Source organism: Marmota flaviventris, chromosome 18 (assembly GCF_047511675.1).
Source record: "Marmota flaviventris isolate mMarFla1 chromosome 18, mMarFla1.hap1, whole genome shotgun sequence".
Lineage (NCBI taxonomy): Eukaryota > Metazoa > Chordata > Mammalia > Rodentia > Sciuridae > Marmota > Marmota flaviventris.
In genome coordinates, this window is record NC_092515.1 from 33141633 (window position 1) to 33164953 (window position 23321).

Below are 23321 nucleotides of genomic sequence, written 5' to 3' on the forward strand. Positions count from 1 at the left end.
ATAGTATTCACATTTCTTTTCTTCTAATTGCAATGAATAGGATGGGCTAACAGTGGTCATAGATATTGTTACAACATATACTGTGGCTTGATTTGGAGAAGTCCTGGATAAAAAGTGGAAATGAGTCAATAATTGAATTTAATCACTTGCATTTTTTTTTCTGGAGAGATTTAGGAAAAAAAAATAAGAGCTTTGGCAAAAGTCTGTGATTTACATTATTATTATTATTTTTCATGACAAAAAAAATGCCATCAACGATTTACATCATACAAATGTTTGTATGAAACTGGATCTTCATATTTCAGGTAGTTACAACTGTGCTTTTTATTTTTATTTTATTTTTAGGGCTTCGGAAGTTCAAACAGCCTGGAAGTGTGGTTAACTCACTTCTGGAGAAATAAGGCCATTTTCTATGACTCAGAGAGGCCAGTTTATAGTCATCAGCAATGTCCCAGGATTCATTAAACGGTTTGATTCACATATTGTAGGTATAGCCTGAATAAATTAAAAAAGGCATCACATAAAAGAGCACAGCTTTCCTTGTTTAAAAACGAAGTGATTGATAGTCAGCTAAGAGGTGGTACCCAGCTACACTGTAGTTCTTATTGCCTATCTAATAGACGCTTGAGAGGACCGTTTGATCTGTTACACATTTCTGCATAACCAACACCAGCTTACTCGTTCCAGCCCCGTGTGCCTTCCCCTCCTGTGTCGCTCTCCTCCGCACGCAAATCCACCTGCCGCGTGCATCTTCAGAAAATACTGACCTGTGACAATACTTGAGTCTGTGTCTGAGACTGGATTTGCGACTGGTGCTGCTGAGAGGCCGGCTGGGGGCTCCCGATGGCAGGGATGGGGGATGTGATCTGAGAGGTGACAGGAGAGTGCTGCCGGGGAGAAGGCTGAGACTGGTGCTGCATGTGTTGCAGCTGCTGCAGCTGGATGTGCTGCTGCAGCTGCTGCTGCAGCTGCTGTTGGTTGATTTGCTGCTGGAGATGCTGCTGCTGCTGCTGCTGCTGCAGGTGCTGCTGCATGTGGTGCTGAAAATGCTGCTGCTGCATCTGCTGCTGGATCTGCTGATGCATTTGGTGCTGCTGGAGTTGCTGCTGCTGCATCTGTTGCATCTGTTGCTGCTGCTGCTGTTGCTGCTGCTGCAATTGCATCTGATGCTGTTGGGTTTGCACCGAAGGGCTCACTTGGGTGGAGGTTGCTGAGCCAACCATGGTGGTCCCCATGGAGCTTATCAGCGGAGCCCCAATGTTCGAGGGCATGTTGGCCGCGATGGTGACCGATGTGACAATCTGGTTCATGGGGAGTCTCATGGTTAAGGGTTTGGGAGCAATTGACCTAGGGAGCGACTGTGAGAGAGTCTGAGGTGAGGCTGGTACCGTTCCATGTTGAGCCAGCGGAGTGTTGAGAAGGAGGGAGGAAGTCAGATTGGTCGACGCCAGGGTCTGCTGAACAGAACGAATGGTCTGGGCTTCTGCTGACTCAGCGGCAGCCTGAATTTGGGGGAAGAAAATTCCAGAATGTTATGATCTACAAGTATGTGGAGTACCTACATATTTTTAAGCATTATAAATTGACTTCAATGACAGCCACCATTATTCATGCCTTCCTATCTCCATGGCCTTTGTCATGTGACTATTTAGCTCTTCCGGGACACAGTCAAATTCTCCACCTTCTTGAGTCAAAGCTGCCCTTGTGCCTTTGCTTTGGTCACTAGAATGAAAGAGACACTATCCAATATCCACACTAAGGCTGGAGACCGTGCACCCTTCCACTCACTCTCTTGCAACCTATCAGCACCACGTGCAGGCCAGACACATGACCCAAATGCCCCCCTCAAGAGCCCACTCACTGCCAGCCAGCCAACTACAGGCATGCAAGTGACTCCAGCCACCTCCCCAACAACCTGTGAGCTGACCCCAGATAGAGGAGCGGGGCTGGATCTGAAGAACCAACCAGCTAACTGGCTGGCTCAGAGATAAGTGCTTCTTTTATAAGTCACTGTGCTTTGTGGTTGGTAGTTACACAACACTACTGCGTAACAAAAGATGACTGGTACAGGTTTTTAAAAATACTAACTCTTCAGCATTTAAGCCCATACTAACCTCGCCACTGAGGTACCATACGTTGAAAAACAATGAAGCGCAGACTGCCTGGGTTCAAATCCAGCTCTGCTACTGAACAATTTTGTATCTTTGGGCCATTTAATTCATCCACCTATTCTTGAGCTTCCTCATCTATAACATGGAATTATAGGGCATTGACCTTATACAGAGGTTATGGGAATTAAATGAGCTCATGTGTTAAGCATTTAGAACAGTGCCTGGCCCTTGAGAAGCACTTGATAAATGTTATGTATTTTCATCAATTAACAACTACTACCACCAGAAAACTACCACTACTAGAAAGCTTCAAAACCCTGTGTTTTCATAATTATTTATGCAGTGCTCACTTGACTATAAGAAAACATAATTAGATTACTCTGAGATACTAAACTGAAGTCCTTTACAACTTTAGAAATGTTTTCGGTTTACCAACTGTGATTTTTTTGGGTACTGGGGATTGAACCCAAGTGTGCTTCGACACTGAACCACATCCCCAACCTTTTTCAATTTTGTTTTTTTGAGACAGATCTTGCTAAGTTGCTTACGTCCTTGCCAAGTTGCTGAGGCTGGCTTTGAATTCCTGCTTCAGTCTCCTGAGCTGCTGGGATTACAGACATGTGCCACCATGCCTGACTAGCCATGGTGAAGATCTCCAGAATTTATCAAAGGATAAGAGAAGAATGTTCAACCTTCCCATGCCTGAACAATCTCTTAATGACACATGAAAAATCTGTGGTCCAACATGGAAACCTATTCTGTGCTAAAAATACACTAATTACTTCCACAAGGGTAAATTATTTTACAAATGCAATAGTGATTGGAATACTTCATCTTAAAGACTATTTTCTTTCTTCTTTTGTTCCACAAAATTAGGTGTCTTTTGAGAAGAAAGGAGCAGGGGGCACTTTGGAGACATCAAGTGGCTGTCTAGTATCTTTCATGATTTAAAGTACTTATAGCTTTTATGACTCCAATGATAAAACCCTGCTATTAGAAGAAACCTGAGTCACCTTACAAGGAGTCCCCCAAGTAGACAAAGTCATTTCTGAGGGCTTCTGACTGAACACAAAATTGTCACTGTAAAGTACCATCCCTCTGTGAACAACTCCCTGCCTTATGAAAACCCAGAATGACTACCTGCTACTAGAGGGTCCCATTTTGAAAACTTAGGGTAAGATAATGGCTATAAATATTCAAAATTATCTTTAAAAAAACCTCATGACCCACAAAGTGTACACAATTTTGTACATATAAATATGCATATTTAGATCATATATACTCTAATGTTGGAAAATCACCAAGGTAGTCTCAAGGAAGAAACCACAGGAAAGTCTACATGGGCAATTGCATCATTATGCTTTTAACAGGGACCATCTTGATAGTAAGTGGAGCTGGGTGGGTGATTGTAGAGTTCCTGTCTTGCCACATTTACCTCTTATGGTTTAATAGTGAGCTTTTCTTAATTTCCTGGAAGATGAAAAGTGACGGTGGGGTCACTACTTAAGGAAGGAAATTCCAGGTTCTTGCACACAGAGGTGTCCAGTAAATGGGAATATGATGCACCCCCTATGTTACCTGTAACCATGAGGATGAGATCCTGCTCGGGGTTATTTCACCCCTTGGATGAGTAGTCTGTCTAAGACATGGAAATCTCAATTAGCTCCCCTTATATCGTGGCTCTTATATTTGAGAACTAAAATCATATGTGTCCAATTTCTTGTCTCTTGATTCTTTTAATTTTTCTATTAGGATTTGATTTTCAGTCTTCACAAGCATGTAGGCAACACGCTGGACAGCCTCGATGGGTCCCCATCTCTTTAAATTATGGGTTCCAAATCAGCCAGTTCTGGTGGTGGTCTAATCATCACTCTGTGCAACTAGAAGCTGCCTCCTCTGAGATCACAGTATTGGCAGCTATTTCACACTTTGGGTTCAGGAGGAAATTATTTAAGCTTATACCTCAAGGAGTATGTTAGGTCTCTGAGTATAGATTTAGGATCCTCCCAAATAGCATCTACTGAGTTAAAAAATGAAACAGTATTTTAAGGTTTACTCTTTTAAAAATTCTGTCCCATTGGGTTTGGGGGGGTCATTGAAGTCCATCAGGAAATACCTCTGGATCCTGATCTTAATCCAATTATCACTTTTTAAAAAATTTGTTCTAATTAGTTATACATCATAGCAGCATGCTACAATGTATCACTTTTGAGTTATGCCTTCTAAGTTCGTCAGCTATCTGAGAAACTGGTTCTTGGCTTCAATCATTGTATGGCCCATTATTCATGCTTTAATGCACAAAGATTACTTGTACCTGCTTCTGGGTAAATGAATGAATAAATGATCTACTGAAGAAGTACGGCTCTTCCCTGCACTCCCAACTCATTAACCATCTCTACCTCCAGTGTGAACACCTGTAGCTCACAGAGTTGTCGAGCAGTGTGCAAATCTGAGTACAGAATCAGTATATTTCCCAGCATGTGTCTTCCAGAGCCTCAGAAAAGGGTTTTGCTATTGACTCAATAAATGTTTCCTCTTTCTAACAAAGTGGGAAGTGTCCTGAGAGCTGTCAACAAAGGCAGGAGGACCCCTGTGGATCCGATTCCGAGCAGCTGCCAGGGGCAAATCTTTTTTTTTTTTAATATATTTTTAGTTGTAGATGGACCTTATTTATTTATTTACTTACTTATTTATTATGTTATGTGGTGCTGAGAGGGAACCCAGTGGCTCACATATACAAGGCAAGCGCTCCACCACTGAGCTACAACCCCAGCCCGGGAAATCTCCCCCCAACCCTGGGAATTTTAATTTTATTTATTTATTTGTTTTTAATTTTAATTGATTTTTTAAAAATAAATGACAGCAGAATGCATTACAATTCTTATTACACATATACAGCACACTTTTTCATATCTCTGGTTGTATATAAAGTATGTTCACACTAATCTGTGTCTTCATACATGCACTTTGGATAATGATGTCCATCACATTCCACCGCCCTTGCTCACCCCCCACCCCGCCCCCCGCCCAGCAAATCTCAGTGTAAAGAAAAAATACTCAGGTGAAAAAGAGAAAGGCAGTAAACCCTTTCACACGGGCTCCAAGGTCCTCTGTTGTACCTGAGACAACACTGACAATGAAATGGCATCTTGACTTCCAAGAAGAAATATATCCACAGCAAAAACATTAGTTCAAACTATCCTCTCCAAAGCCCATCTAAATTCTAGGCAAAGACAATGTAATTAAATATTAAAATGATACAAACAGCTCAGGGCTGGGGGCATAGCTCAGTGGTAAGAGCATTTACTTAGCATGCATGAGGTCCTGGGTTCAATCCCCAGCTCGGCAAAATAATAAATAAATAAATAAACAGCACAGCTCACACTCCTTTTGGATCAAGGTAACAATCAACTAGAGTGGCATTTGCCTTGGAATTGTGTAATACATCAGGGTCCATTGTATAGTCTATGTGTAATACACATGCTTTGTCTTAGTACTTGTAATATTTATTTTTTATTTATTTTAATAATCATGAGGTTTATTTGTTTATATCATTTGGAACAGTTTGGTCAAAAATAGACTATTTTATACTCATACATTGTTGATGGGACTGCAAAGTGGTGCAACCACTCTGGAAAGCAGTATGAAAATTCCTCAAAAGACTTGGAATGAAACCACCATTTGACCCAGTTATCCCACTCCTCAGTATATATCCAAAGGACTTAAAATCAGCATACTACAGTGACGCAGCCACATCAATGTCTATAGCAGCTCAATTCACAATAGCCAACCATCTAGGATGGTTCCATAGATGCCCTTCAACAGATGAATGGATAAAGAAAACGTGGCACATATACACAATGGAATATTACTCAGCCATAAAGACAAATGACATTATGGCATTTTCTGGTAAATGGATGGAACTGGAGAGTTACCATGCTAAATAAAATAAGCCAATCCCAAAAAACCAAAGGCCAAATGTTCTCTCTCATATGTAGATGCTAACTCAAAATAGGTGGGGTGGAGGTGGGGGTTCACGGGATTGGGCAAGGCAAAGTGGGGGGATGGAAGAGGGAGATGGAAATGAGAAAGACAGTAGAATGAATCGGACATAACTTTCCTATGTTCGTATATGAATATAGGACCAGTTTAACTACACATCCTGGACAACACAAGAATGGGAAGTTATATTCCATGTACATATGATATGTGAAAATACATTCTACTCTCATGCGTAACTAAGAAGAACAAATAAAAAAATATTAAAAATGCACCATTGTGGGCTGGGGATATAGCTCAGTTGGTAGAGTGCTTGCCTCCCATGCACAAGGCCATGGGTTCCATCCCCAGTACCACAAAAAGTAAAAAAAAAAAAAAAAAAAAGGCACCATTGCCTAAGAGGATAATGTAACCACTGAAGAATTTATGATATGGTCTTCCATAGCATAAATTTGCCTGACAAAATCACCTCCCAGTTTTAAATCGAGGACATTAAGACAGATTCCAATCCCCGACACAAGGAAAGAGTTAAAGGCTATTGAAGATTTGTATTTGTGTGGCCACGTACACCTGCATACCGATCTGTGAACCTTCTAGCAACATTTCAGATCCAGCAGCCTACATGAAGTCCTACTGCTCCTGTCCTCATTCAACTGATCTCTGATGAGATCAAGGTTAAGATGCTCAGATACTTTTCATCAGCTCTCCGGGGAGTCACACCTGTGTTTCTGAGGCCGGAGGGCTGCTTCCCACCCTGAACACAGGCTTACCTTAGAAACAAGGCTGGCCCTGTATGCAGCCAGGGCCTTCAGGTATTCCTTTTTGGCAGCTTCTGTTTTCCTTTTATATACCTATTAAAAGACAACAGTTAGCACTGCCTTTAGCTTATAAACTCTCAGCTATTAAAATAACAGCCACGCAAATTAGGTCGCATAAACATCACTCACCTACAAAGTTTGGTCTCCTCGCCCTTTGATTTTTAAATGTTACCCACAAGCACGTGGATATTAAAAACACACCAAACCTTGTCCTCAGCACTGCAGCACAACTGGGATGTTTATTCTAAGAATGAGGGAAAAGATCTGGGGTTGCCACAGAGAGATGCCTTCAGAGCTGAAGGCCTCATGCTAAGGCAGCAAATAACCAGCTTTGCCACAAATAGCTTAAATTCTAGTAAATAACAAGCTTCTCTATCTGTGTCTTCTTTCCCTTGCATGTTTTAACTGCAAGGGAAATCAAATCAGAGTATTAAAAACAAACAACAGCCAGGCAGGCATGGTGGCACACGCCTGTAACCTCAGACGTTTGGGAGGCTAAGGCAGGAGGATCACGAGTTCAAAGCCAGCCTCAGCAAGTTAGTGAGGCACTAAAGAACTCAGTGAGACCTTGTTCCTAAATAAAATACAAAAAAAGGGCTGGGGGTGTGGCTTCATGGTTAAGTGTCCCTAGGTTCAATTCCCAGTACCACAAACAAATAAACGGTAGAATTTGTGAAGAACAAAGAGAAGAGATGGAGACCTTTCAAACTTGGTTTCTTTGGGAGAGGAAAAACAACAATAAAAAATTAAGTCAGAAATAATAAAAGGTGGGAGATTTCCATTAGTGAGATCAATGAATTACATAATTAAATCCCAGTCTATTAAGTATGATTTGGGCTTCCTTTTATGAAATTGTCTGATGGCTAGGTGGTAGACCAAAATGCAACTAATTTTTCTCTCCAGAGCATGAAAGTTCGGTTTGCCAGTTCCTTAGAACTCCACTTAGGGGACAGAAAATCAGTCCTCTGTACAGGTGATGAGCTCATGGCAAACAAACAGGGAATTTCAATACTTGCACCCTCTCAATGAACTAGCCACCGGAAATGAGTTCATGATTCCTTAAAAAAAAAAATCCCAAGTTTTCCACTCTTCATTCCTGAAACAATTATTCTGTTTTATCACTAATAAGGGTCTATTCTTCTGTGACGATATAAAAGTTGACTCCTATTAATGGTAATTAGGTTTCACGCAAGGAGCAAGGGGAGGACCAGCCCCCAAGGAACCCGTTCTTTTCTTCGTTCCTGTGGAGTCGTTTTGAGGGGAAGGAGAGGAGGCTAGGCCCCTAAGGAAGTATCTCCCACCAGCATGGCTAATCTCTGAATACCTCTCACACTGCCTAGCTTTAAAATGAACTTGGAATAAAATTTCAAATGCCCAGTGACAATAATGAGACATGCAGAGGCAGCTTCAAAGTTTGGAAACCCACCAGGATAGCACAAGGGTTCAGAAAGATGATCAATGGGAAGGCAAGCAGGATGGACCTAATCCCTTTGTAGGGCCCTTTTTGAACAAAGGGGGGAAAAAAATTCCACATTATTTAAAATGAAAAGATTATCATCAAAAGTTGATGCTTGCAGGCTACTGCCTGGATTTCTTCCAACCCTCCTGTGACCGGATTCTGAACATGCACCCTTAAACTAACTGAGAAATCGATGTAACTAGAGAGTTGCTTGGATTTATATGCATGTGTTTTAATGCCATAGCTTAGAAAGGCTTTCATAAGAAGCAATCATATTAATGGAATGGATGCACTCAGAAAATACATGGGGAATATCCTGGTAACTTCAGATCTTTGCCTCACCTGCTTCTGCTCTTCTCCAAGACTGTCCCACATAGACGCGACGATTTTTGAGACCTCTCCGAAGGTTGCATTGGGGTTTTGACCTTTAATTGCAGCCTGTGTGTCTCTGAAAAACAGGGCATATGCTGATACTGGCTTCTGCGGCTCATTGGGATCTTTCTTTTTCTTTTTCTTTGGAGTCTTGGGCTTCTTGCCAGAATCTGGAGCGGCTCTTTTCTCTCCAATGGCCTGCAAAGCGGGAAGAAAATTCACTGCCTAGAATGTACTTGCAGAGAATACAGCGAGACTTGCTCAGATCCACAATTGTTCTTTGAAGGTTTTGTTAAGCATCATCAACAGATGAATCACCACCAAAAGCGGGGGAGGGGCGAATTTGCTTAGAGTTAACTGGACAGCAGAGATTAGCATTTAGAACACTGATTAATGAGACCCAGAAGTATCTTCAATACATTCACAGCATATGCTCTAAATAGCAATTATGAGCAATGAAAAACAGAACACTATTCCAAGCAATACTATAGGTGTATGCTTATGCACACACAAGCAAAATATTTTACACTTTCAGGGATTTTAGCAGTAAAACCTAACAACATCCTGGATGTCGATCACATTCAGGTATTTTAAACGAGGTCCCTTGCCACAATCATATGCCATATGTATGATCGGTCTTAATTGATTTTTTTTAAGCTTGATTTTTTTTTTAATTTTTCCAGAATGTTACTTTGCTAATGAGTCTCTGGAAACTCAAAAGAGAAAGAAGCTGTAATCACTACACTGGCACAGTAAAGGAAAGGTCATCTTTATTTTCTAAAATAACAATAACTTTCTAAAAGACAGGATAACAAGAAATGTAAAAATGTCAAAACCACTTTAACTGGAGATAAAAAAGAAATTAATATTCTCCATAAAATTAAAAAACCTGTAAAAGAACCACAGTTGATGCTTAAAATCACCAAGACTAACTAGAGGACTAATAAGAAGATATTTATTATATGTGGTAAGTAACTTGATCCGCAAGTTAATTGCCATAAAGACTCACAGGTATTGATTCACATTATGAATTCTGAAGTTAAGACCATGGAAATGATACAGTATAGATCCATAGATTCCACCTCCCTCCCCCCACAATTTACAAACTACTAAGCTTCATATTCACTTTTTACCATCTATTTTTATTGATCATATTGATCATAAAGGAAATGATTTATCAACCTTGGGTTTTTTCTTCTCCTCGATTACAGTACAATTATGTTGAAAACAATTTTCGGTTAATTTCATCAAGAATCCTGAAGTGTTTGACAAATTCTGTTTTAAAAGCCAGCCTTGGGCAAGATCAGCTGAGATAGATAAAAGTTACTAACAGATTGGCTTTTAATGGCCTTGAATCCTAATTCAAATATTCCTAGAGTATTATTACTTTCTGAATGAGGGTCATTTGAAACTTAATCCAATTACTAAAATTCTTAAGAGAGGAAACTGATATGTAGATTTTTTGAGAGCTCTGAACCTTCGAAAGTTAAGAAACCACTGGCCACCTTCTAGATTTGTGCCATTGGAGTAATAACACCCACCCCAGTTGACAGGTAGTTAAAATGCTTCAGAGGGTGTTAAATCTTATCTCACCTCCCCTTCAAGATGCCATTTTTCATAACTCACACAATTCAATAAATCTGTAGACCCCATTCATTGTCTTTTTTTCTAAAATCTCAAGAGTGAGTGAGACTTGTTTAATTCCACTCAAAGGAACCCATATCCTTCAACTACAGCTTGAATTGGAGCCAAGTTCTCCTTCAATGAAAACATTACTGTAGCAACAAGAAAAACAAAATATAGATCCGCTCATATTTTTCTAATTGAGTCAAACAACTATATTCTTTTTCTGGAAGAAAATTTGGTACCGTTTGTGCCAAAAGTAAGTACCCTGACCAATGAGATAATTTATAGTGCAGTTTTCTGTTTTGTTTTGTTTTTTTTCCCAAACGAGAGAAGTTCAATTTTATTCTCTTTAAAACAAGGTATAAATGTCGACAACCTCTGATGCTTCTCTTGTAAAACTGTAACTTGCCTTAGCTATTATTACCTTTTTAAGAATAAACCAGAAATGAAATAGTCCCACTGTTTAAATAAACTTTCAGAATTAATTTTCCTGGAGAAACTTTTGTGTAGTTGAATTTAAAGGGCTGGGAAGGCTGAAAAAATGGCTTTACCCCCAAAGAGACATAATTAACCATCATTTTAATCCTCCTTTTTCAACTGTTATTTAAAAGGGAAAAAATTGGAAACCGAGATGCTTTCACATAAAACTGAGTCCCTTACTTAAAATGGAGCAAGATAGGAGTGACGTGGAAGGTTCTCCTTAGATGTGATGTTTTCAATTTGGTACAAAGGTAAGTCTGATCAGTGGACATGGGCATTCAGTGCAAGGACTCCACCTTGATATGTAATGACCAGCTGTCACCAAGCTGTGTCTTATGTCCCTTGAGTTTCTTTATTTCTCACTTCACCACAGTGAAGTCCTTGTGAGTGTGAGTATTACCAACCCTGCATCTGCCAACCCTGAGCTCAATGCAGAGCTAATTTGAGACCAAATCCTTCATCTTGAAGTCCCTTTGGTTTCTGTGCCTTCCTCTCTCTCTCTCTCTCTTTCTCTCGAAGTGCTTTTCATTATTTTATTATTTTTATTATTTTACTACTTAAAGTAAATGATGCTTCTGCCTTGACTTGCTCCTTACCCTTTCTAAGAAATCCTGATTACTTCCATGTCCTCACATCTATGGGCTGATGGTTCCCCAATCTATAGTTCCAGATCAATGAAGTGAGCTCTAGACTCAAATATAAGCACCTAAATTCAACCATTACATGCCAAACTCATCCTGCCCCTGGGGGTGGGGACACTTCTCTTTCTAGGTGGATCCTATCATTTACAGGTAGTCATGCGGTCTCTCAAACTAAAACTCAATTCATCTCTTTTTCAAATTCTAGGGAATCACTGAATCTTAATGAATCTCTGTTAAATGTCTCATTAATTGGGCACCTTCTGCCCAATCTGCTCTTTGATGAAAGAAAACAAACCAACAAAAATCTTCTAATGGATTTTCTTTTCTCTGATTCCTCCCTTTGTAATGCATTCTATCTGTTGCCAAAAATTACCCTCTTAAAGCATCAATTTGCTTAGTCCATTCCTCTGTGCAAATAATTAATCAGCTCTCAGCCACCACATTTATGCCATTTCTTTCTTCTGTTTCTCCCCTCCCCCACATCAAAGTTCATGATACTAATAAATTCACATGTACTTTCCTTTGCTTCTCACTGTTCCTGCTACCAGAATGCTGGCCTCTTTCTTCTGCCTCACAAACTTTTATGCATCCTCTTAGACTTCATTCAAATACAACCTTCTCAATAAAGGCTTCCTCAAATCACTCTCCCAAGCAGAATCGATTATAATCCCAGCACACCAGATACATCAATTATACCCTTAATCGCATCTGGAGTTAGTTTTAAACATTGCTATTCCTCCTCCGTGGGGAGTCCCTCGGGCAGTAATTCTCTTATAAATCTTTTTATCAAGTAAAATGAACCAAGTAAAATGTCAAGTACAGAGTAGGTGTACAACCCAGAATTCATAAAAAAAGTAAAGAGTAGCTGTGTTTTATTACAGTATTCTTTATATTGAAGTTATTCGTACTAGCCAGGTATGGTAGGTAGTACATTCCTGTAATTCCAGTGACTCAAGAGGCTGAGGCAGGAAGAACACGTGTTAGAGGCCAGCCTTGTCAACTTACCAAGACCCTCAGCAAATTAATGAGACCCTGTCTCAAAATAAAGATCAGGACTGGTGTTGTAGCTCAGTGGTAAAATGCACCTGGGTTCAATCCCCAGTACCAAAAAAAAAAAAAAAAAAAAGGGATTCATTCCAGGCAATCTAAAAAGTCATAAGTGCAATCATCTATATTCTTAAAAAATATGCTTCCCATGATAAAAATAAAGATGTGAATGATCAGAATTTACTAAGAGATAAACATCACTGAAGATGCAAAGCTGTCAAAAGTGGCAGAGGTACAGCCAAAGAACTGGATGAAACTTGTCCCTTGGAACACTCAGTGAAAACCAGAGCAGTCCCCATTTTTGCAAAGTCTAGAATTTCTAGAAGTTTCTGGTAAGGGAGTACAGACCCTCCCTTTTGCAGATTATGAAAATTAAGTTTACAAGGGTTAAATGAACTTGTCCCACGGCTTACAACTCAGAGAAACCACATCTCCCAATTTTCAGTTCATACCCTTTCTAGTGAAAAAAAATAAATAAAAGGGGAAAAAAATATTTAACTAGCATAAACTTAAATGTGACTCCAAATCCATGAGGAAACAAGGGTTAGACCAGGAATGAAATTCACAGCCAGAGATAGGGGGCAAGGCGCATTCTCTGGGGGTTGACAGCTCTAACTTACTCTGCTGGCTTCCTCCGCATCCTCCTCATTGATGGAGCTGGAAGGCGAGGGCGTGGCCGATTTGCTTGCTGGAGGTGAAGGAGATGTATGGGGCATGCTGGCTCCTCCCAAATTCAAGCCCAGCTGGGCACTGAGCTGGGACTGGTTGATGGTGGTGAGCTGGGCAGGAGGCATGATCCCCGATCGCGCAGCATCAGTCATGTGGACGATGGACCTCATGATCAGGGAGGGGTCCTGGCGGTACTGAGAGACTTGTGTGTGGCTCTGATCCTACAACAGCAATGGCAAGGGCGGAAAAAGACTTTTAGTTTCCCCAAATATCCACAAACGCATAAAGTTATCAGCTTCTTAGATCCAACCTGTTGCAATTTTGACAGGTTGGACGATTGCAGGATGATATTCTGTATGAATTAAGTAAATAGAAAGACTCCTGCCAGGTCATCGTAAGCTCAGGAGCACAAAACCCAAATACGCCAAATATCCAGTGCAGGCTGTTTGACTGCACACTGTCTTGGAATGACATTTTTTTTTTTTTAAAGACTATCAGTAAAAGGAAAGATGAAATTCTTGCTGGTCAAGGAGGGAAAGGCAGAAACAGGGACCCAGCCCTTCTGGGCTCACCAACTGGTGCACACAGCGCAGTTGATTCCATTTCCCTCCACTCAGCTCTGTGAGTCAAGGAAAGTCAGTCCTTCAAGGAACGCAGGGACACACAGAGAGGAAACACAGAGCTTTGCTTTCACAGAACAACACGTGTCTGCTGCAGGGCATCCTGTCTTTGCAACCCCCTCGGTCGGTGAGCCAAAGGGGCATTCCGATGCTGGGTACATGTCAATGGCATCTGGAAGTCATTTCATGTCTTTCGGATCAGATACCAGTTTTTTTTTTTTTTTTTTCACTTAAACCTACTTTGTTTCTTTTGTTCAATGCCACCATGATTTAATGTACTAATGGATTTTTTTTTTTTTTAATGTGGAAAGAGAAGGTAGAGATCATCAGAATTTAGTTTTCTCTGAAAGTGGTATCAGTGACTTCAAAAGTAGCCTTCTCTGCTCTGGGGAGTTGTACAAAAGGCTTTAGAGTTATTATTGCTTCTTTTTCTCTCTTGTCTTTTTTAATTCCAACGAATCAAAATATGAAGACATGCTTTTCGAATGACTTCAAGACTTGTCATTTAGAGTGAGTCTGTGATTTTACTGAAACCAAATTTTCTTGACTCTCGGTGACCCAGAATCTAATTTTATACACAAGCCTATGAATTCTTGGTCCCTCTTTCGAGTCCTTCTGAGAAGGCTTATTTTTGCTCTTTAAAGAAGCAGAATAAATTGTTAAAAACTAAATTTCTTCATGTTAAACATACAAATGCTACTAAATAAGAAGCAGTATCAAAGGGCTACTTGAATTATGTTCTACTGTACTACAAAGTATTATGAAGCTTTTAAAAATAATGAATTAGATTTATGCATATTGACCTAGGGCAGACTTTCTCAGTCTTAGCTCCATTCACATTTTGGATCAGATAATTTTAATTTTTGTTGTGGGGCTCATGCTGTGCATTGGGTGCTTCAGCAGTATCCTCAGCCTCTACCCTCTAGATGCTCAGAGAAACCTCCTTTCCCACATATGTATGATAATAAGCATCTCTAGACATTGCCTTCTGGAAAGCGAAAATCATTCCCAGTTGACAAACCACTGACCTAGAGTGACATCCAAGATGTCCAAACAAAAGAACAAGTTGTAAAAAAATTGTAGAACACAGTTCCTATTTTTGTTAAACAAAAACAAACAGACAAAGGCCAAATATGGCAGTTCAAGCCTGTAATCCAAGCAGCTCGGGAGGCTGAGGCAGGAGGATGCCAAATTCAAAGCCAGCCTCAGCAACTAAGCGAAGCCCTAGGCAACTTAGTGAGACACTGTCTCAAAATTTAAAAATAAATAAATAAAAAGGGCCAGGGATGTATCTCAGTGGGGTTTAATACCTGGTACCAAAAAACAAATAAACAAACAAAGAAAAAAGAGGAAGTTACAACAGTTACATTAGGTCACATTCCAGGGTAGGACTAGGGGAATGAAGAGGAGAGGCTCAACTTTTCCCCTCTACCTGCGTACACTGTTTTGACAAACTTGTCACCAAAACACAAAACGAAACAAAGAAACGCTAAAATACTTGAGTCACGAAAAGCTAAACAGAAGATAACACAAGTGGTTAAAATGGTCTAGCAAATTGTTAGTTTAATATTAAATATATAGATTTTCAATCTCCTAATAATTGCAGAATTATTAAAATTAGTCTGATTCTGAAGAAAATGTCACAGGTATCCCATCAACCCCACTCTTTCCTCTCTCATAACATTCTCTTCCATTGATCCATCGGTAGGTGACCTTCTGCAGGCTTCTGTCCTAAAAGTGGATTTGGTGAAAACACTTTATCTTATTTATTTATTTATTTGATTGGCATTCTGACCAAAAAAATGAACCCATTTCTTCTAAGCTTTGAGCTCTCTGTCCAGTCTTCCATGTTTTTTTGAGGCTCAATCATTATTCACTTATTATTCAATTCCACCCCCCAATAACAGGCAATTAAGTTACCTATCTTACCCTTAAATTTACTCCCATACACACTAAAATAGAATATTTTCAAAGTCTTTTCAGACTTATTGAAATCTGGATGTTTTTAATCAACAAGCAATGTCCAGAGTACATTTAAATTGTTTTAATTCTGACTGTATAATAATAAATTAGTTAACTAGCATGACCATGAACTATGCTAATCAGATTTATGCAGCTTTTTCATTAACAGAGGAGTTACTTTGCCCTCTTTGCTCCAATGCCTGTGAAAATTAGCACAGAAAGATGCTGCGTGGACTCACCCACAACGACAGCATTTTAGACAGATCTCCTAATGGAACAGAAGACCAAAAACATGTTCTTCTTCCTGGCCTGCCAGCTCTCCCTGAATTCCACCGGCCATATATGCCTGTATATGAGTGGGCTGCTTGGGAACCCCTGCTGATGGGCAGCTGCGGTTCAATGTACTAATAAGGAACAATACTAGGTGTTGGCTCTGTGCCAGAGGTTCTGCTAAACTTGCCATGTATTTTCTAATTTAATCCTTTAGAAAGTCTTGATTTGATAGTATTACTATACCAATTCTTTGGTAAGAGTGATTCCCTACGTCACCAAGCTAGCAGTGACACTTGCTTCTTGGAAACACTATTCTCCAGAGGAGTTGCAGTGCCTCAAAGGTAGCAGGTACCTGCAGAGAAGGGAGTGGCCCTTGGGGTCTCCACCACCATCAAAGATGCTGGCTGCATCCTCATCTTCCACAGGGCAGGACGCTCTAGAATATTTTCAAGTAACCTCTGCCTCACATCATCAACGCATCAAAATGTGCTAGCATTTACCACGGCTCACAGTTATCCACTAATAACTTCCCATGCTTGAGGATTATAGTATAAGAAGATTAATGGTCAAAGTGTCTCTTTAGAAATTCAAGCTCCTTTAGGGTCACCAATTATTAACAACCGCTTAAGGGAACTTGATTCCCCAAAGGCGCCAATCATTTTCCATACCAAAAAAAAAAAAATGTAACCTTTAGAAGACACTTCCTTTGATCTTAGGATTCCCACTTAAAAAAGAGAAAGCTGTCAGTTCAGTTCAAAAGTATTTATTGAGCACCTATTATATGCCAGGCAGGTGAAGCCAACATATCAATGCTCACATCTTTGAAAACAAAATTACCATGTCTTTTAAACATTATTCTAAACAAAAATTGGAATGGACCAAAAGGTTTAGTATATCAAAAGGTAGGTCAGAGAAATTTATATAGACTCCTCCAAGAGATAGCTCACGATTCTTATCAGTAGTAATATATTAGTAAGGAAATATATAACCATGAATACAACCTAAAGAAATTTAATATGTTTTTATAAATCATTACCTCTCATTTGCTAAAAGTGGGTCCTGAAAGATTTACCAATGTTTACTTAAAAGAAAGGCAACTAACTGGTGCATTGCAAGAGATGGTCACTATCATAACCAGAAATAAGATCTGGGTGCTGGAAGCTTTGCCAAACTCTTTTATTTTTTTATGTTACTGGGGATCAAACCCAGGGCCTCCAGCACACTAGGCAAGCACTCTGTCACCAAGTTAATATGTAGTATTCATTTGTATTACTTCCTAGTCCAGCACTTGGAAAACTTTGTCCTCTATTGGGTGATATTAGACAAAGAGTTCTCAATCTCAATATTGACCTTTTGGTCTGGAAAATTCTATTGGGGGGATTCTGCATTGTTGAGTGTCTGGTATCTTCTCTGGTTCTACACTCAAGATGCCAGCAGCCCCTTCCTATTAGGCTTTGACAAGCACTATCTGACAAATGTCAAGAATCTCCCTTGTTGAGAAGTAGGCTATTGGACAAACATCAAGGACATCATTTACTTGGGGTGGCGGGGATGGTGGGGGTTAGTAGCCAAAGCTTATACTTTATCCCTAAAAATAGAAAGCATGAGGACAAAGAAGATTCAAATTGTGACAAATACCATGAAGAAAAAAAAAAGTTACTGGGGAGGATGGTTGCATTCATTAGGCTAGCAAGGAAGTCCTCTTAGAAAGATGACACGGGAGCAGGTAGAGAGGAGCAAGGAAGAGCCAGAGATGGGCGGGAAGCGTGTTCCAGGCAGAGGGAATAGCAGGTGCAAAGTGAGCAGGGATCAAGCCTGGCCGACTCACAAAGTGGAAAAATCAGGGGAGCCAGAAGCAGGCTGGGCAAGGTGGAGAGGAAATGCAGTGGGACCGAGAGATGGAAGGGGCCAGATGATGCAAAGTGGGCGAGTGACACAGGATGCCCCCCAGAGGAGGGGACCAGAAGAGACAGGGCACAAAGGGAGGCGGAAGCTAACTGAGCTGGAAAAGAGGGCACTGCATCCCAAGCAGACAGGAACACGAGCCAAGGCCCCGCATGAGGACGCATGCACAGGGAAGGACGCGGAGGCCAGAGTCCCCCGGGGCCAGGACAAGCAAGGCCCACCATGAGACTGGAAAGGCAGTGGCCATAAAGTGACAGGCTTTATGGTCCATTTTAGGCAGTCTGGATTGTGTTCCCAGAGTAGAAGGAAGCCTTGGCGTGTTTAAGGGCTGGCGTCTCTCCATCGAGGGGGTCATCCATTCCAGTAAACTCTCCCTACCTGACCCTCTTCATGGGCAACCTGTTTAAACCACCTGTGGGCATTTTGGTTTAGTTCAAATAGAAATGTGCAGCCTAATCCCTCAAACTATGTTTTGAAGAGAAAACAAGTGTTAATTTTTGCCATCACAAGGCATTCAGAGTGGGCAGGTTCTGGTCCTCTTGACCTAAAGCTTTGCACAACTCATGCATGCGATGCCCAGGGTGGACAGCAACCCAGCGCTGGTCTCTGCCTGATGAGGGGGCCTCTCTGTCTTTTCAATGGGAAACCAATGTGTGGGTATTTCTGGAAGCAGTCCTTGTTTTCTTAAATTGCCTGAAAAGCCGTCAATTATTGAGGGTCAATTATTTAAGTGAATTGTTAAAAAATCTAGATTTTTCTATATTGAAAAGGAAACCTTCCATCACAAACACAAACGAAAAACTAGATTCGCTCATGACAAATGGCATGCCAAATAAATACCAAGAGAAGAGAGGAAAACTGTCCGTTTAGGATAAATATGGGACCTTATGCCTAAGGCTCTGGGCCTAACTTGTTTCTCTGACTCAAGGAAGACAAAAGAGAGGTGTGGCTAGGCATGGCGACACCTACTTGTTATCCCAGAAACTAGGGAGGCTGAGGCAGAAGGATCATGAGTTCAAAGCCAACCTCAGTAACTTAGCAAGGCCCTCAGCAACCTAGAAAGATCCCGTTTCAAACTAAAAAAATAAATAAATAAAAAGTACCTGAGATTGTCTCAGTGGTTAAGCACCCCTGGGTTCAATGCACAGCACAAAACTTAATCAAGACTGAATGAACTGAAAGATGAAGGATGGGCTTACTGTATAAATCACTTAGTTGCTTTAGCCAGTGTGGACGTCAAAGATATGTCTTGGGAAGCATAGGGGAAAAGGAATGGGTACAGTTTGCTTCTATTTGCTGAGTCAAGAAAACTACTTCTTCTACCTATTTAAATCATCCTCCCTGTTTCACTCAGGCCCAGAGCAAAGAGGTATTCACCTGTGTTCTCACTGAAGACTGTATAAATTACACCTCTCTAATATTGTTTCCTGGGTAGTGTGGATTTTTTCTTTCTTTCTTCCTTCTTTCTTTCTTTTTTTTTCATTTTTTTTTTTTTTACTGTAAATGTTACATTTAAAGTATTTTATTCTGATTTTAACCATTCTTGGTCATTACAATGGTGATTCTTTCCACCCAGATTGATTTCAACATAAAAGATTTTTTTAAATCTAATAGGCAAATGCACTTAATGTACCTTTTACTTACACTTACAAATAAATATTCTCTGTAACAATCCAATATCAGGTTTTCATAATAGAGGATAACATCCAATTAAGAAGCAAATAACTCCAATGTTTGAGAGTGTGACTAAATATATTTTTCACTGTGCCAGTTTTTTAATGAACATTTCTTGAGAAATGGAGTAATTAAACAATTATCTGTAGTCAAAATTACTTTGTATTAATAAATATCAAAATTACAAGTATATCATTCAAGCCAGTAATTTTATGCCCAATTATTTAGTTATGTCCTATAGCAGTGTTAAAATTTTATTTCCAAATCAAATGGTTCTATTTAGCTAGGTAGTATATTTCTATCCCCAGAAGACCCTGAGACACACACACAGCTAAGCCCAATGCATACCAAAGGTACCAATGTAATTACAGACCACATCCCACCAACTTGATATTCATTAAAGTATCTTCACTGCAGTAGATGATTTTTCCTTAATAAGTACTCTCAGGGTTATAATCAAACATACCTCCATAAGAAAGTTTCATGGAAAACAGTCTTCCCAAGAGTTAATTAATAGTTTCTTAGCAAAATAAAATTTTCATGAGTTTATTATCAACTCTTAATGGTAATTCACTCATGTATCCCCTAACTCCTTTGTTTTCCTAAGGAATCCACTCCAGAGATTTTTTTTTTTTTAATTCAGTTCTAACTGAAAATCATAAAGAGGAATTCTACCTTTCCAGCTGTTGATACTTGAAGTTCCCTTCCCTCCAGCCTAATGTAGGAGTCAAGGTACATTCTTAACAACAGATGAATACTCTCTCACCGTCCTTTCATTTATTCATACATTGAACCAATAAAGTACAGTCTGGGGGCCTGGTGTGTGCCAGCCTGGTGGCTATTGTAGGCCCTAAGATGACAGCAAGTAGCAAAAGAGGCCAGATTCCTGCCCTCCTAGAGTCTGTACTCTGGTGGAGAGCAGGCAGGGGTGAACAAGCCAAGGAGACCATTTCAAAGAATGGTCAGTGTCCCAAATAAAAGAAACTGGGGTAATGATGTAAAGAGTTACTTTTGTCCCTCTAAAAACATTTGAACCACTGTGTCAGTTTTATTTGGCAATCTGAATGTCAATGGTGTTTGGACGGGTCCTATATCATTACTAGGTTCCCATAATACTCAACTATAAAGATCCATGCTAAAAAAGAAAATACAGAGAAATAAACCATAGCATAACTTTGCAACGACACTTTTCTGTAAATGTTATAAATCAAACAAGCAGTCACGTATCACACTGCACTGACAGCTAACTGGGGCTAGCAGAAGTTTGGAACATATTCCCACTTTAACAGATAACCCTGAATTTAACCTTAAAGACGGCACTTGCATGATCAGGGTCAGTGAGAACAAAGAATACTTATTTTAAGCTCCAAATGGTACAAGGCTATTTGTTCCCCCCAAGAAAGCAGTAGAAGTGCCTACAGCTTGGGCAGTTTGGGCAGACAATTGTCAATTAAAGCCAATTAAAGTCGATTTTGATGATAAGCACCTTTCTATATTCAGATTCTGAGTTTTTGTATTACACAGAGGAACTGATAATAAAAAAAAAATTTCATACATAGTATAATCACTTTCTAATGAATAAGAACAATGCATAAGCTAGGTATGGTGGTGTGTGCCTATAATCCCAACAACTGGGGAGGCTGAGGCAGGAGGATCTCAAATTCAAGGCCAGCCTCAGCAATTTATCGAGGCCCTAAGCAACTTAGCAATATCTGGTTTCAAAGTAAAAAATAAATAGGGTTAGGGATGTTGCTCAGTTGTTAAGTGTTCCTGGATTCAGTCCCCAGTACCAAAACAACAACAACAAAAATCCCTAATATGTGGCGCTTAGTAGGTGCTCAATAAATACTTGCTGTAGGTTAATATGGTTTTCATTTTATTACTTAGGTTTTGTATAATTAGGTCCTTTTCCACTTGAAGTGAATTTTTTGCTTATGTAAGTTGTATCTTTTCTATTGTTAACATACAATAAAAATACCTTTTGACAATAACTTCACCCCAAATAAACACAATTGAAGTAACTGTTCAATTGATATGAAGAATTGGTGCCCACCCCCACAATGGCTAAATGGTAATCATCCTGCGGAATTTAGCTGTGCAGCCTCTATTGACAATGGCAATGAACATGTTCATAATAATAATAAGAGCTTGTTTTAATAGAACGTTCCACGCATTAAACACATTAATGACCCATGAAATAACTGTTTTATCTGTAACACATTAAGCAACATTGCTAAAAACAATGTATTAATTGAAAGTCTGCTATGTCTCTTAATGTACAATTTTTTCAAAAGTATGAAACGGCAGGAAAGTCATTTTGTAAAGATGAAAATAATTCAACTTCAAAATTAGAGTCATGCCAACAGTTTTAGGAAAAATAAAAACTTGTAAAACAAGCCTGGTAATTTATGATTTAAGAGTCTTATGAATATTTTAAGAGCTTATCATTTTCTTCTCTGCACGAGTATCTCCTATAGGACTTTTTTTTCCTAGTGCCTTAACACGTACAGATACTTTCAGACTCTTCCTGTACTTCCATCTTTTTCAATTTCCTAATATTACATTGGTTATTATTTTGTGCACCACTGTAGCATTTTCTAGACACATGCGCTATCACAATTAAATTCAAAGCAAAATCAAACAGAAAACGCCAGTCCTCTACACGTGAAATATAATGTAGGGGTGGGGGGAAGTGTGTGAATTATCAGTGTGTTTTATAAATTCTCTTTTGGGGGGGCAATACAAAATATCAGACTAGAGACAATTATTTTACTGTCTGTTTCTTCGATATCAAAGAGAATTTTGAAATTCATCAAAGCTAACCTTCTGTTATGTACAACAGGCTAAGCTGAAAAGAATGTTAACAAGTTCAATTTTCATTCAATCAGCACTACTGCTCTCTGAAATGTTTCATTGCAGGAAAGAAATAAAAATAATCTATATGGTAATTATGAGGATGAATCCCCCAGTAACTTTCAGCTACATGAAAGGTCAGTTCTATTGAAGATATTTTATCAGTCCCTCGCACATACTCCTGTCCTGTCATTTTAAATCAGAACAGCATTTTATTTTCCCATTTACAGCTACCTGCAGAATTAAGTACTTAAGCCAAATAAGAAAAAAAAAAAAAAAAAAAAGGAGAAGAAGAAGAAATGTTGAATGCTGGCATAGGCTATAATAGCATAGAGATAAATCGTTCATCTGCTCTCTCTCAAGCCTCTGGGGCTGCAGATTTTTCTTCTCCTGGTGCACTGTGGGTATTCAAAACTTGTTCAACATGATTTCATTTCATTTCAGGCACTGCCTGAGAAAACTAAATTACAGAATCAATCATACAGAAGGTCAGAGTGAGACTTCATTACAAGTATTGCATGCTTGCATGAATATCTTTCATTTATGACTGACCCAATATGTCACAATAGCTGTCTAGTAAAAATAATCCACTTTCTGAAATTGATGTACTACTGATGTCAATGCTACTCAGCGGGCTGGGCAGATTATAGAGAGGTGTTAAAAAAAAAAATCCTTTGGAGCGCACATTGTAGATTTTTAGAATTGCGATCTTTTGTAGATTAAAATAATTTCCAGATGATCATCTGAACTGACAATAATGCTTAAGGGGAACGAATTTTTAAGCAAAATCTACAGTTGATTTTGACTTGCCA

The 23321-nt window shown here is 39.5% G+C and overlaps 1 protein-coding gene across 2 annotated transcripts in view; it reads right to left on the reverse strand.

Moving 5' to 3' along the window:
* Nucleotides 1–752: 752 nt before the first annotated feature.
* Tox3 (TOX high mobility group box family member 3) overlaps nt 753–23321 on the reverse strand; it is a 102626-nt gene continuing 80057 nt past the window's right edge. For both annotated transcript variants that reach the window (XM_027939187.2, XM_027939186.2), the window contains exons 4-7: nt 13174–13443; nt 8730–8957; nt 6881–6961; nt 753–1502 (exon numbers count right to left, since the gene is read on the reverse strand). In XM_027939187.2, coding sequence (XP_027794988.2) covers nt 753–1502; nt 6881–6961; nt 8730–8957; nt 13174–13443 — 1329 coding nt within the window. The remainder of the gene's footprint in view (nt 1503–6880; nt 6962–8729; nt 8958–13173; nt 13444–23321) is intronic.